The 15,319-nt window shown below is 36.4% G+C and overlaps 3 protein-coding genes across 4 annotated transcripts in view; 2 read left to right on the forward strand and 1 right to left on the reverse strand.

Moving 5' to 3' along the window:
* The window catches only part of LOC107662854 (U3 small nucleolar RNA-associated protein 15 homolog), an 8,151-nt gene extending 621 nt beyond the window's left edge, over positions 1-7,530 (forward strand). Inside the window, exons 2-13 of the mRNA XM_016452969.1 lie at positions 343-481; positions 648-740; positions 1,437-1,621; positions 1,752-1,930; positions 4,484-4,609; positions 4,813-4,948; positions 5,060-5,141; positions 5,246-5,401; positions 6,458-6,559; positions 6,653-6,753; positions 7,102-7,160; positions 7,289-7,530. Coding sequence (XP_016308455.1) covers positions 392-481; positions 648-740; positions 1,437-1,621; positions 1,752-1,930; positions 4,484-4,609; positions 4,813-4,948; positions 5,060-5,141; positions 5,246-5,401; positions 6,458-6,559; positions 6,653-6,753; positions 7,102-7,160; positions 7,289-7,503 — 1,524 coding nt within the window. The 5' untranslated portion in view covers positions 343-391 and the 3' untranslated portion in view covers positions 7,504-7,530. The remainder of the gene's footprint in view (positions 1-342; positions 482-647; positions 741-1,436; positions 1,622-1,751; positions 1,931-4,483; positions 4,610-4,812; positions 4,949-5,059; positions 5,142-5,245; positions 5,402-6,457; positions 6,560-6,652; positions 6,754-7,101; positions 7,161-7,288) is intronic.
* A 1,827-nt stretch (positions 7,531-9,357) lies between these two features.
* Positions 9,358-12,595, forward strand: LOC107662890 (calumenin-B-like). Of its 2 annotated transcripts, none has more exons than XM_016453008.1 (7): positions 9,358-9,456; positions 9,899-10,138; positions 10,218-10,411; positions 10,604-10,770; positions 11,305-11,365; positions 11,499-11,698; positions 11,809-12,595. In XM_016453008.1, exons 2-7 carry the CDS (start codon positions 9,921-9,923, stop codon positions 11,911-11,913), a joined length of 945 nt encoding a protein of 314 aa, XP_016308494.1. In that variant the 5' UTR covers positions 9,358-9,456; positions 9,899-9,920; the 3' UTR covers positions 11,914-12,595. The 2 variants fall into 2 exon arrangements, with proteins under 2 accessions (XP_016308494.1, XP_016308493.1); XM_016453007.1 differs by having other exon boundaries at positions 9,910-10,138.
* Positions 12,596-14,641: 2,046 nt separating this feature from the next.
* Positions 14,642-15,319, reverse strand: part of LOC107662909 (cadherin-related family member 5-like) — a 7,132-nt gene continuing 6,454 nt past the window's right edge. Inside the window, exon 15 of the mRNA XM_016453039.1 lies at positions 14,642-14,980. Within this exon, the coding sequence (XP_016308525.1) occupies positions 14,723-14,980 (258 nt within the window). The 3' untranslated portion in view covers positions 14,642-14,722. The remainder of the gene's footprint in view (positions 14,981-15,319) is intronic.

The raw sequence follows: 15,319 nt of genomic DNA on the forward strand, positions 1-15,319 counted from the left end.
ATATATATATATATATATATATATATATATAACTTTCCAATGTGACTGTCTTTTTATATTTATTTTTATATATATGAAATATATCGGAAAGACTTACAAATGTGTCATTTGTAAATGATATTGTGAGTCACTGAAAATGTAGTAATCAAAAACATTTATGTAAGATTTTGAAAACGGTATCAAGATGAAATCCAGACAGTTCTGATTTATTCAAAATCTGAAGTCTGTGAACCTGTGATATGAACTTATTTTGTGTAACGTGCCGATGCCTTATATTCGTTGTGTTGTATGCATTATGACCGTATGAATGTAGAAGTCACCTGAAGTGTTGTTATATTGCAGGTCCTCAGAGGGAACCTGCTTTAGCTGAGAATCAGTGTTTATATCTGAGATGGCTTCATTTAAACCCACCAAAGTTCAGTTCCTTCCTAAACTAGGAGAGAACGTAACAGAGGATACGCTGTACTGGAAGAATTACAAGGTTTGAGATGTGTTGACACACAATGGTTTTTCAACATCAAGAGATTTTATTTATAATTTATATGTCCAATGGAAAGTGTATATCTTAGGTGTTTTGATTAGTCAACATTTTTACAAGTTTTTTTTCAGTATTTATTTACACTGACAATCTGCGTTTTGTCTTTCAGTCTCCCGTGCAAATAAAAGAGTTTGGTGCTATAACAAAGATCGACTTCTCTCCTCTCCCACCTCACAATTATGCCGTCACAGCCTCCACCAGAGTGAGTCCATTTATCATTCAATTTCTTTCATATTGATATATTCATGTATTCATTTTCACTTTTATTCAAAGTGGCGTATAGAGCTTTTTTTCTGTATGGTTGTATCAGTTCTCAGTCTCATGCCTATTATTATATTAATATATACAGAGAGAGAGAGAGAGAGAGAGAGAGATTTAAATTATAAAGTATTTGTTATACAGCATTAAATTATGCTGATTTTAATTTCAAATTATGAATCCAGTAAATAGAATTACAAAAAAGCTTTAAAATTATTTTGTTGTCATGTATAATGTTTTTATTATAATGTTAATGTTATGTGTATAAATATCCTGTCAGGTTTATTGTATGAATATATTAAATAGTATGTATGCAGTGTGTTTATATGTATATTATTATTATTATTATTATTATTAATGATAATAATACTAATTAGTTGTTACATTTGGAATTATGAGAAAAGGGGAAAAAAAACTGTAAATACAGTAATGCAGTAAACATTACTTATATCCAATGAGAACCTTTATTAATAATAAATAATCCGAGGTACAAATAAGTAAAATATTCGTATGCATTACAGTGCAGATGATTTGAGGAGAAAATGTGGTTCTTAAAACTACCTTTCAAGCTACATTTGTCTTGTTTTTTGTGAGATTCACTTGCATGCAATATTGTTGATATTATAATGTTCTGCATCAGATCCACGTATATGGACTTCACTCTCAAGAGCCCATACGGAGCTTCACACGTTTTCGGGATACAGCGTATGGAGGAAGCTTCAGAGGCGACGGGAAGCTTTTAGTGGCAGGAAGTGAAGAGGGTCTCATCCGTCTGTTTGACATCAGCGGCCGAGTGGCTCTCAGACAATTCACAGGACACTCCAAGTATGACCTGGCATGAAATAATTGCTAATAAATAATGTTCAATAACTTAAATCCCTCAAATCACATCTTTCCCCCCTGTAAAGCAGCTCTGTCTTTTCTGTGTGTCTTTTCTGCTATCTCAAATGTGCAGGGCGGTACACATGACCTCGTTCCTGTCTGACGGGTTTCGTGTGGTGTCGGGGTCTGATGACCTGACGTGCCGTGTGTGGGATGTTCCCAGTGCTGTTGAGCTCAGCTCAATAACTGAACACACAGACTATATCAGAGCTCTCGCCCCCAGCAAACTCAACCCAGATCTGTTTGTCACAGGTAACCACCTTTAATTCTCATCTGCACCTCACATATGATCATTACACCTCTATCCACCTCTATTTGCTTAGCCAGATCTGTAGGTTAGAAATAAAATTAGGCAGAAATCAAATAAAAATAAAAAATTGTTTCGTTTCATATTAGTCTGTGAGGTTAAAAGTACATTTGTGGGACATCGGGACTTGCTTGACCAATGGTGTGTCTGAAAATATTATTTTCACCATTCATTATTTTAGCAATACGGAAATCACATTCCTCACCATTTACTAATTGATTTTGACATTACTAATTCAATTTTGATATTATGTTTTATGTCTTCTCGTATTTTAATATTATGCCTATAAATATCCTGATACATCTAATGTTTGAATGCATTAATTTCATATACAGTGCTGCTTGAAAGTTTGTGAACCCTTTAGAATTTTCTATATTCCTGCATAAATATGACCCAAAACATACTCAGATTTTCGCACTAGTCCTGAAAGTAGACCGAGAACCAAATCAAACAGATGAGACAAAAATATTTTCTTTGTCATTTATTTATTCAGGAAAACGATCGAATATTATGTATCTGTGAGTGGCAAAAGTATGTGAATCTTCAGGATTAGCAGGTAATTTGAAGGTGAAATTAGAGTCCATCAGGTGGCATTGCCTGCCCTGTTTTATTTAGAGAACAGGGATCTATCAAAGTTTGATCATGTTTGTGGAAGTGCATCATGGCATGAACAAAGGAGATCTCTGAGGACCTCAGAAAAAGAGTTGGTGTTGCTCATCAGGCTAGAAAATGTTACAAAGCTATCTCTAACAAACCCACAGTCAGACAGATTGTGTACAAATTGAGGAAATTCAAGACCACTGTTACCCTCCCCGACCAACAAAGATCACTCCAAAATCAAGACGTGTAATAGTCTGTGAGGTTGCAAAGGACACTGAACAACCATGGTGTGCATGGCAGAGTTGCAAGAAGAAAGCCACTGCTCTCCAAAAAGAAAATCACTGCCCATCTGCAGTTTGCTAAAGATAATGTGGACAAGCCAGAGTGCTACTGAAGAAATGTTTTGTGGACGGATGAGACCAAATTGGAATTTTTTGGTTTAAATGAGCAGCGTTATGTTTGGAGAAAGAAAACACTGCATTCCAGCATAAGAACCTTATCTCATCTGTGAAACATGGTGGTGCTAGTATCATGGTTTGGGCCTGTTTTGCTGCATCTGGTCCAGGATGGCTTGTCATCATTGATGGAACAATGAATTCTGAATTATTCCAGCAGATTCTAAAAGGAAAATGTCAGGACATCTGTCCAAGAAGAGAAATTGGGTCATGCAGCAAGACAACGACCCCAAGCACACAAGTAATTCTACCAAAGAATGGTTAAAGGACAAAGTTAATGTTTTGGAATGACCGAGTCAAAGTCCAGACCTCAATCCGATGCAAATGTTGTGGAAGGACTTGAAACAAGCAGTTCATAGGAGGAAACCCACCAACATGAAGCGGTTCTGCACTGAAGAATGGGCTAAAGTTCCTACAAGCCGTTGTAGGAATTCTAAAGGGTTCACAAACTTTCAAGAAACATACATAATAAAATCTAAAATAAAATACGTTTTATAAGCAAGGATGCATTAAATTTACTATATGTGTCAGTGAAGACATTTATAATGGATTTCTATAAATGTTATTTTGAACTTCGTAATCATAAAGAATCCACAGAAATATTAAACGGTTTTCAACACAGATAATAATAATCAGAAATGTTTCCGGAGCATCAAATCAGCATAATAGAATGATTTCTGAAGGATCATGTGTCACTGAAGACTGGAGTAATGATGCTGAAAATTCAGTTTTGATCACAGGAATAAATAAAAAAACATTTAAGTAGCAAACTGTTATTTTGAATTTTAATAATAGTTCGCAATATTGCTGTGTCTTTGATCAAATAAATGCAGCTTTGGTGAGCAAAAGAGACTTTCAAAAACATTTAAAAAAAATGTACCAACTTAAACGATAGTGTACATTTAATATTAATAAATATATGTGACCCTGGACCACAAAACCAGTCATAAGGGTCAATCTTTTTTAAATTGAGATGTATACAATATCTGAAAGCTGAATAAATAAGTTTTCCATTGATGTATGGTTTGTTATGATAGGACAATATTTGGCCGAGATACAACTATTTGAAAATCTGGAATCTGAGGGTGCAAAAAAATCAAAATACTGAGAAAATCGCCTTTTAAAGTTGTCCAAATGAAGTTCTTAGCAATGCATATTACTAATCAAAAATTAAGTTTTGATATATTTATGGTAAGAAATTTACCAAATATCTTCATGGAACATGATCTTTACTTAATATCCTAATGATTTTTGGCATAAAAGAAAAATCGAAAATTTTGACCCATACAATGTTTTTTTGGCTATTGCTAAAAATATACCCAAGTGACTTAAGACTGGTTTTGTGGTCCAGGGTCACATATAATGTTAATAGATATAAATGTATAGGTTATCTTTTGTGCAGTAGTTGATGTTTGCCCTGAATGCCGGTCGTCTCCGTTGCAGGTTCGTATGACCACACAGTGAAAGTGTTTGACATGCGGTCAGGGAGCAGTGTGATGACCATGCAACACGGCCATCCTGTGGAGTGTGTGCTGTTATATCCGTCAGAAGCCCTGCTGGTGTCCACAGGTGAACAACACTCGTAATCTAACCACACCGTGATTAGTAATGCTTAGAACCCCTTGCAACCATTTATTCTCATAGCTCATAATGCAGAAATATACTGTAGACTTGGTGCATTAATGTAGTTTTCATCTGATGTGCTATTTTATGACAGCTTGAATGTGGCTTTTCTAAAAAACGGTTGAAATAAGGTGGTGTATGTGTTACAGGAGGGCGCTATGTGAAAATTTGGGACCTGTTGAAAGGCGGACAGGAGCTTGTTTCTCTTAAGAATCATCACAAAACAGTTACGTGTGCATGTCTGAGTTCTGTAGGCAACAAACTGCTCACAGGATCACTGGACAGGTATGTCTGCATGTGTGAGCCATAAAATGCTATAAAGTGCTTCTTTGTGCATTTTTGTCAGCCTGATGTGAGAAAGTTGGATTTATTTGTTGTGGTTGCTTTTGATTTTAGGCATGTCAAAGTGTATAACTCCTCTTATAAGGTTGTACATAATTTCGACTGTGATGCATCCATCCTCAGTATGGCTGTTGCGGTACGTTTAGTTAATTTACACAAAGAAATCTATAAATATGAACTTATAATGTGATGTTTCATTTGCACTTGAATTGAAGTGTTGCTATTGTGGTTCTCCTCTAGCCTGATGATGAAGTGGTTGCTGTGGGGATGACCAATGGTGTGCTGAGTGTCAGGCACAGGAAACACAAAAAAGACAAAGAGACGTTAACTAGTCGAAGGCGACGGGGCCCGTCATACCGGGTCTTTGTCAAGGGGAAGAACTTTGTGCCCAGACAGGTGATTGTTTTCTTTTCTTTTTTTCTGGACGAATTAATCAATAAATTTTGATTAATTCGATTTTTTATTTGCTAACATTTCACAAGAACTTTGTGTCCAAACATGTGATTTTTATTTTGTTTTATTTTACTTTTTTTCCGGAATGAATGAATTAATGATTTTTAATTACATTTCTTATTCATTTTTTTTTTTTTTTTCTGAACGAATGAATCAATTAATTTTAATTACATTTCACAAGAGCTTTGTGCCCAAACATGTGATTTTTATTTTATTTTTCTGAATGAATGTATCAATTAATTATTTAATTACATTTCTTATTTGTGACCCTGGAGCACAAAACCAGTCTTAAGTCGCTGGGGTATATTTGTAAATTTCCTACTGTCAAATTTTTGATTAGTAATATACATTGCTAAGAACTTCAATTGGACAACTTTAAAGGCAATTTTCTCAATATTTAGATTTTTTTTGCACCCTCAGATTCCAGATTTTCAAATAGATGTATCTCGGCCAAATATTATCCTATCCTAACAAACCATACATCAATGGAAAACTTATTTATTCAGCTTTCAGATGATGTATAAATCTAAATTTCGAGAAATTTAACCTTATGACTGGTTTTGTGGACCAGGGTCACATTTGCTAACATTTCACAAGAACCTTGTGCCAAACCATAATGTTTATTTTCTTTTATGAATTTATTTATTTTAATTAAATCTCTTATTTGCTAACATTTCACAAGAAGTATGTGGCCAAACAGGTGATCTTTATTTTATTTTATATTTTAGTTTGCTTTTTCAGAGTGAATCAATGATTTTAATTATTTTAATAAAATGTCTTATTTGCTAACATTTCAGCTAAAATTGGTCTCTAACATAGCTATTCTACAGCTATATTCAAATGTAAGCTATATAAATTAAGATATCTTCGTAAAATAAGAAGCCATGTTTACTGAGTCTTGTATTTTCATATGAGACTGTTTGAATGAACTTGTGTGCTTCGTTTTTGCTGCATTGTTTTCTTCAGTTGTGTCTTACAGTCTTTTCATGTCTTTTTTAGGATGATTTCTTGGTCAGTAAACCAGTGAAGCAATATCTACGGAAATATGACAAACAGCTGAAAAGCTTTGAGGTGTCCAAAGCGCTGGACACTGCTCTGCAGGTGAGCACACACCCGTGTGGATATAATGCAGTTTGATATATGCTGTGACTGTCCAGATGAAGATATCGGTATATGTTTGTGCATGTTTCACAGACATGGACACGCACCAGTAAACCAGAGGTGACCGTAGCGGTTATCATAGAGCTCAACCGCAGAGGAACTCTGAAAAATGCTCTATTATTGAATTATTGGCTGTGTGGGATTTACACTTAAAAGAGTTTCAGCACTGTTAATATTCTGTGAAATGCATTCCATTAAATTCTTGTGACAAAAACTGAACTTCTTGGAACGATTAAAGCACCAGGAAAGTCTTAGTCAGGTTCACAGGGTGTGTTGAGATTGAGGGTTTGGGTCACACAACACAAAAGTGAGCCAGAACAGGAGGCCACAATCATAAGCGTAAACGAGAGTCACGAGAGTCCTGACCACATTTTCTTGGTTCAAGGCATTTAATACCACAATACATTTATTTTGTGATGATGACTTGATATGAAAGGATTCTGAAATTAAATTAGAGGGCGTTTTTGTGTGTTGTTTTTCAGGCACATCTTTGACCCACGCTTCTCTCGGCCTCTGCTCATGGTCGGGGATATTGTTCTTGGTGAGTTTCATATTGTATCATGTGCATGTAAGCAAATGAGAATGAAGAAGTGAACTGCTGCTTATGAAATAGTATTGTTTTGCTCTGGTTTTCAGAGGTGTTCTACATATTAAAACGTGTGTGTGTAGATCTGTATCAGCAGGTTCTTCACCAGTCACCTGTAGTCGAGCGGCAGCTGCAGCGTCTTATGGAGGTGTTGGGTCGGGAAGCAGAACTTCAGCAAGAGCTTCTACAGGTCTTGGGAATCCTGGACACACTTTTCGCATCCCCGACCCCCAGAAAAGAGGTCGCAGCCCTTGCTGCCCTACCAGTAGATCAGGGGCCACAGCTACAAGCCGCCTGACACTCATTACAAAACACTCGTGACACAACCGAAACATGCTGGACGTTGGCGTGGTGAAAAAAGGAAAGGGAAAACGGAAGGAAACAAACATGAGAGGCAGCTGTGGGAAAAAACGTTGCCCAATGTCACTGAATAGTCAGTGTGTCCTCCGTTTCTGCTGATGTTTACAGAATTTTAAACTGTATTTTGTACATTCTTATCATAAAATCTTCAAATCTATGTGTTTTGGTTTATTTCTTTCTGTAATAATAAACAAAATGTCAATGTCAATTGCTGTTTTTTGTCTTTCTTGACCAGTATCACTGAAACATGTGATTGTGTTAGCCAATCAGAAAAGGTGCCAATTTTCATGTGAGTAATTGTGTGTATGCATTACCTGTCTGTTGGAGGATGTGGTTATGGCAAAGGGCTAATCAGACAATCATTCAGTGGCTGACAGAAGTTAGCACAATATGACTTGTATATTACAACTTTTTCTTCTTCTTCTTTTGGAGTTTTATGGCGGTTGGCAAACAAAAGATAGGTGCATTCCCGCCACCTACATCTCTCGCATCTTTTCCGACACGCACATAGTCTTATGACTTCAGACTCCCATACAAAACACAATAGCTCATAAACAGTTGGAGGGGGAAATTTATGAACACTTCATAATTAAATAAAAAAAATAAAATGTAATATACAGATATAGTACAGCCTCATCAGAAATTATTCTGGGGGACTTGAAGTTCATCAGCGTAGGAAAGATTATGGAATTTTCCAAGATTACAAAATTTTCCAATTTGCTTGGATTTCTCAAAACTGTTTTTGGGTGAATGGGTTATATTTCACTTTAAAAATGTATAGATTAAAAGAAAATGTAATTTGCATGAAGGCAAAAAGAGTATATTTTGGTACATTGTTTTTATTATTTATTTATTTAGCGTTTTAAGGTTTTTGACATTTAAATGCATTTCATGTTTTGAGTTTTGTTCTCATTATTCTTGCTGATGATGATTACTGTTATACTATATACTACTATTTTTTTAGATAACAATTATTTAATTTTAAATAATATCCTTTTCACATTTCAGTAATGAGAATTTACTGAAAATGTCATTAATTATCATAAAACTCTACAATGCAAAAGTCTTAAAGGAAATTTAATGGTATATATATATTATAATGGTATATATATATATATCATTGATGGAATAGGAAGAACTAAATAAAAAATAACATATAATAATAATAGAAAAAATGTATATTACAACTTAAAATGTATTATAGTATATAATCAAGGACCAAATGTAACCATGTGGATTAAATAATAATTTAAGGACCAATCATTGGAAAATCCATATCTTTAAAGCACTAATCTGACTATTGCTGACCTTGTGTGTAACCACAGATTTATGGCTGTATATCATTATATACAATGTTTTTCAGAGTATAGTTCTGTATAATTTTTGCATAATATAAAGACAATTCAGTATTCTGATGTTTCAGTATTCAGTATTCAGTATTCAATTTAGAGTTTTAGGGCACTCTTTTAAGTTTTTTATTTCAATCATTTAAGGATTGAAATAAAAGCATTTTTAAATGCCACAAAACTTTGAGCAACTTTAACAAATCTAAAGTTGTGTTAATAAATTGTACCTATAATCAAACTATAATTAAACAAATACTGCAGAAAGATGAGCCTTGAGGACGTGGCAGTTCTAACCCAATGACATAATCACGTTTGGATTGAAGCGGACCAATCGCCTAGCGACTCAGACGACTTCTGCACGGGCGGTCCTGAGTGAAATTCTCAATCTGATTGGTCCGTTAAACGAGGTTTGAGCGTTATCTCCAATCTGATTGGTCAGTTGAGAGGGCCCTCCAAAGGAAGTGTCTCCCAATTTCCCAAACTAGTTTGACATCCGGAGTTATTGAGATCAGCCGGGCGGTGAGAAACGCTACAAAATTCACCAGGTAAAGTTGCAGTTTTGCAATAAAACAAAACCGTTCATTCATATGTTCTCTGATATGCAGTGTTATGCTAAGCTATTTTATTTATGTCGTTTGAGAGTTGCGGGTATTTGCACGAGGCTTAATGTGTGGAATTTTAAATGATGTTTGCATGTCTAAATACTGGGGATATTCATTCAAAAAATGCAATATAACACTTTATTACACTAGTATCAGGGTTGTGTGTGTGTGTGTGTGTGTGTGTGTGTGTGTGTGTGTGTGTGTGTGTGTGTGTGAGTGTGTGTGTGTGTGAGTGAGAGAGTGAGTGAGTGTGTAACAATGTTGTCTGTTTACACACACACACAGTCAATTCTGTAAAAAGAATTTACATACACACACACACACACACACACATATACATGTGTGTACATATATACATATGACTGAATTTGCTGCTTTTTGATGGTGTTGAAATAGTGTACGAGAAGATGGACCTGCTGCCGCTGTTTTTGGTCGTTGCCCTCTGCGTTCTTCAGTCCTCCAGCAAACCCATGCTGAAGAAGGACCGCGTCCATCACGACGCCCCCCTCAGCAACAATGAGCACGATGATGAGAACTTCAACTATGACCACGAGGCTTTTCTTGGGCAAGAGGAGGCAAAGACCTTCGACCAGCTCACGCCAGAGGAGAGCAAAGAGAGACTGGGGTAAAAACACACCACATTTTGATGAGCTCTTCACTTGAGAAAGTTCCCCAAATCATTCACTTTCTCTTTCTGTCTACAGTAAGATTGCAGAAAAGATTGACGAGGATCATGACGGCTTTGTGACCGCTGATGAGATGAAACGCTGGATCAAACAAGCTCAGAAGCGATGGATCTATGACGATGTGGAGCGGCAGTGGCAGACTCACGATCACAACTCAGACGCTTATGTCTCCTGGGAGGAGTACAAGAACGCTACCTACGGCTACATCCTTGGTGTGTGTGATGTGTTTGAAAATATTTGGTTTTCAGTTCGAGCTTTTGGACTGACTATCTACTATTGAAATCAAATCCATTTGTTAAGACTCCGTAGTCAATGTCTGACCTGAAAACAACTGATTTAAGTCAAGAAAAAAAATCACATTTACTATGAATAGCTGGAAATCCAGACTAACATCATGTGTTTAGATGAAGCAGATCCCAAGGATGGTTTTAACTACAGGCAGATGATGGCCAGAGATGAGCGTCGTTTCAAGATGGCTAACCATGATGGTGACATGAGGGCCAATAAGGAAGAGTTTACAGCATTCCTTCACCCAGAGGAGTTTGACTACATGAAGGATATCATAGTGCTGGTACGTCTGGACAATCAGAATGCTACAAAATGTCTTCCATATACCTTTGCTGTTATCTTTTGTCAATGTTTACTCACCCTCATGTTGTTCCAGACCCGTATGACAGACTTTCATCTGTAAAGAGGCCGTTGGCAGAATATCAATATGTATATCATAAATCATGATATACACTACCAGTCAAAGGTTTGGGATCAGTAAGACTTGTAATGTTTTTTTAAAGAAGTATCTTATGCTCATCAAGGCTGCATTTATTTGATAAAAAATACAGAAAAAAAACAATAATCTTGCAAAATGTTATTACAATATCAAATAATGGTTTCTATTTTAATACTCACATACAAAGTGTTTTTTTTTTCTTTCTTTTTGGAGTTTGAAGCATCAGCAGTCTGCTAAATGTCTTTTGTGTCCCCTAAAGAAAGTTGTATGGGTTTGGAACAACTTGATACGTGTTAATAAAGACAATTTTCATTTCTGGATCAAGATTTTGCAGTACTGCTTGGATTGTGGAGGTTTTTGTGTGTGTTTGGTTTACAGGAGACCATGGAGGACATTGATAAAAATGGAGATGGTTTCATCGACCTTGATGAATATATTGGTAAGTTAAATGTTTTCTTTTTTTCAAGTGTGTTTGTGTGTATTTAAGAGAGACTGGAATGGACAGAAATCAGTTTCCTGTTCAGTGTATTGATTTTGTCTCACTTTTGCCCTTGTCTTTGTGTGTTTGTCAGGTGATATGTACAGTCAGAATGGAGATGCAAATGAACCAGAATGGGTGAAAACGGAACGAGAACAGTTTACAGAGTTCAGGGATAAAAACAAAGACGGCCGTATGGATAAGGACGAGACCCGTCACTGGATCATGCCCTCCGACTACGACCATGCAGAGGCTGAGGCCAAACACCTGCTGTATGAGTCTGACGCAGATAAGGTAAAAGCATGGTAATTCACTGTGACAGCTAAAAATGATGATTCTGTCTGTAAGAAATTTTTTTTTTATCTTGAAAGCTGCTTGAATAACTTCTTTTATTTCCATGATAGGACGGACGCCTCACAAAGCAGGAAATTGTGGATAAGTATGACTTGTTTGTCGGGAGCCAAGTGACAGATTTTGGAGAAGCTCTGGTCCGACATGATGAGTTTTAATTTTGGCAACTTTGCACTTAAAAAATGCAAAACGAACAATCATTTATTTTATAATTTCAAGCATGCCACATTGTGAAACATTGTGTTTACAAAGCATTTCTGTTCTTCCAACTCGATCAAATGCATTTTTTTTTATTTTGACTTTTTCCGTGAACACATCTTTTGTAGATTAACACTCATCACTGTTGGAATCAGATGTGATTTCAAATGCACTGAAGTAGTAGTATTCAGGTCAGCTTGTGAAGCTTGTCAAAGTGTTGTGTAGAGGTTTGTCTAATGGCCTATAATGCACTGAAATGAGCCCATATAATTCAGCAAAATGGCATGTGTGTAACCCGACACAGCATAAAGCAATAACCACCCAATTTTGTTTTTACACTGCACAATATGTTAGTTTTTTCTTGGGTATATAAAAAAGGATAGCCTTATGTAAACTACTTTTCTAAATAATATATAATGCTTTGCAACCACTACGTGTTTGTGTTTATCTCCATTTAGCCAGAGGATGTGTGATTGGACATGACGCTAAGTAGTAGATTGTAGTAAAGATTTTGAAAAATGTCATTGTCTTTGGCTCAAAATACGCCTAACCAGAAGTTCTGGATTGGTTGTATCAGAATGTCAAAGCTTGTTTTTGTTGATCTATGATCAGTTTTATTTTTCTTTGATTTGCAAAGGAACGTAGACACAAGGACAGATAAAAGCTGTTCATTTATGAATAAAACCCCTGCTTGAAGGGTCATTGTATGTCATTCCACCCGCTGCGACCTGTCAGTTAGAGCTATATTACATGGAAGTGCTCTCATTAATGAACTGAACCAACAAACTAAAGCTGTTCTTTCTTCAAGTGCCTTTTTCCGTCTCCCTCGACCTTCAAGCTGCTTTGACGTTATTATGCGAGACTTTATTTTGGTTGTCTTACCATTTTTCCCCCTCTGCAATTTGTACATGACTGAAAATGACCTTCTCTCCTAACATTATTATATAATTTGTGTATATATGTTTATAAATGAATGTGAAATCTATTCAATATGCTGTGGTCAGGTATTGTAAATACTGTCTTATAGCTGAGATTGTTTTCTCAATAAAATTGATTAAAATGAATATCAATTGGGTTTCCATTTGTGGGGTTTCCAGGTGATTTTTTTTTTTTTTTTGCGCAGATTCTAATCTTATCCACTAGGGGTGAGCTGGTTATTTTTACTTCATTTCAAATGGACTACTTTTTTGTGCCCCCCAAACTTTTTTTAGTCATATTACACCTGTTTTTCCATTACTTTGATATTATTCAATATTATCATAATGAACGAGTCCCACATAAGTTTAATTTTAGCAGAACTATACACCACAGGCTGTCTTATTGTTTGTAATCAGTAGATTTTATTTGAGATGGCATGTTGCAACGTAAAGTGCAATTTCAATACAAAGGAAGCATGTCCGTGTGCAATGATGTACATGTAGGAAGGGCACAAGGGCACCATTGGTGCGGGACAGCATACGTAAGCAAACTTTAAAACTTTTAAAGCTTGTATTACTCACCCATCTGTTTATTGCCTAGCACAGTGGTTCCCAATCCTGGTCCTGGAGAACCCCCAACACTGCACGTTTTTGGTGTCTCTCTTATCTGACACACACATTTGAGGTCTTGGGAGTCTTCACTAATGAGCTGATGAGTTGAATCAGGTGTGTTTGAATAGGGAGACATCTAAAATGTGCAGTGTTGTGGGTTCTCCAGGACCAGGATTGGGAACCACTGGCCTAGCAGATGCCAAATCTGTTCTTTTCCCATTTTACAAAGGCTCATTTGGTGCTCAAGCTCAATACGAACATTGAGTTAAGTATCACTCCCATTATCATTTCCTATCATTAGTTTCATGTGTGTCTGTGTTGCAGAAACATTCTATCTGAGTGTCATGTGGATCATGAAGATATTTCAGATGTTGACTGCTTGTGTCTAGATTAGATACAGAGTCCTCTTCTGGGCTACTGTCATCTAAATTTGTTGCAATGTCCTCGTTAACATAATATGTGTTTGAGCTTTCTGTGTTGTTTGATTCTACTGCCAGACGTTCTTCAGATCCATTGTATTGACCCGAGTCGAGTGTTAATGTGCTTAGATGTGTTTGTAAATTATGAACATCATTATCATTAATGTTTTGTACATACATTTCAGCTACTGAAATCTGAGGATCTAAATTAAGATCATCCGGTTTTCTGATACCATCTGATTTGAAGCCGTCTGAATAGTTGACAGCCAGTTTATTGGCCTCTGAAACCAAGGCTTTAGGGTTAATGATATATGGCTCTCCTTGAAAAATGGAGAATTCTGCTTGTGTAGTAGTATCTTTGGATGCTGAGTTTTGTGTTACTGTATGATCTCTTTCTTGACTCTCAGTTGAGTGTCTTCGTATTCTCTGTATATTAGACTTGAATCGGTGCTTTCCAGCTATTTTTTGTTGCCTTATTTCTAGTGGTTTTGCATGAATTCTATCTTCTAAGTCCATTTTTACTTGTGTGTGGTCCGTATTATGTATTTCGAAGTCTCGGTTGACTCTTTTTAGTTTTGAGCATTGAGCACTACTCATTTTGAGCATTTCTGACTCATTGTCTATGTCGTCACAATATGAAGTGATTCTTTGTGATTGTATTTTAAATTCTTCTGGGAGATCTAAATCGTCATTTCCTGATTCACAATCCATGTTCATTTCTTCTGAATCGGTACAAATCTCCGCCTCTGTTGTGAACATAGTCTCTGTATTTCCTTCACACTCCTCGTCGCATTCCCGAACCACAACATAGTCATGAAATGTCACAGTTTTATTGTTAACCTGTTCGCGGGCCTCCCGTTGGGCCGCAGTGCCAGATAATTGCGTCTTGATTGCCGTAAGGATTTGTTGAAGGTAACTGATGGTAAGTTCACAGATGATGATGGCAGTGGCTCCTCTATTTTGGTGTAGATGCCCTTTTTGTCGTAAAAATTTGAGGTGGAGTAGTCGTACTCGCTGAACGCCTCGTTGTGATATGAGAGCGTTTCCTCCACTAGGGTCATCGGTCGGCTCTGGTTAATCTGTCGGAGAAAAACTGACCGTCAGCTGGATTTACAGTTGCTTCTGTCAACACACATTTCTATTGTTTAAAAGCACAAATGCACAAAGGTCACTATGGGAAAATTGAAGGTGCACGGAGTAATATTGTCCTTATTTTAATATTTAAAATGATGTACAATTCAACTAAATGTATCTACATTGTATCACAGTTTCAACAACAATATTAAGCATAATAAATGTTTCTTGAGCAGCAAATCAGCATATTAGAATGATTTCTGAAGGATCACATGACACTGAGGACTGGAGTTAGTGTGTGTGTGTGTGTGTGTGTGTGTGTGTGAGCGCGAGTGGGTGCGTGT

The sequence above is a fragment of the Sinocyclocheilus anshuiensis genome, unplaced genomic scaffold (assembly GCF_001515605.1).
Source record: "Sinocyclocheilus anshuiensis isolate Anshui unplaced genomic scaffold, SAMN03320099.WGS_v1.1 scaffold739, whole genome shotgun sequence".
NCBI classification, from domain to species: domain Eukaryota; kingdom Metazoa; phylum Chordata; class Actinopteri; order Cypriniformes; family Cyprinidae; genus Sinocyclocheilus; species Sinocyclocheilus anshuiensis.

What these genes read in the sequence shown, in the direction of transcription:
- LOC107662890 (XM_016453008.1), top strand. Translation starts at nt 9,921, where the DNA reads ATGGACCTGCTGCCGCTGTTTTTGGTCGTTGCCCTCTGCGTTCTTCAG. An exon ending in TACCTACGGCTACATCCTTG is followed by an intron (nt 10,412 to 10,603) that starts GTGTGTGTGATG and finishes TCATGTGTTTAG; the next exon opens with ATGAAGCAGATCCCAAGGAT. An exon ending in TGAAGGATATCATAGTGCTG is followed by an intron (nt 10,771 to 11,304) that starts GTACGTCTGGAC and finishes TTTGGTTTACAG; the next exon opens with GAGACCATGGAGGACATTGA.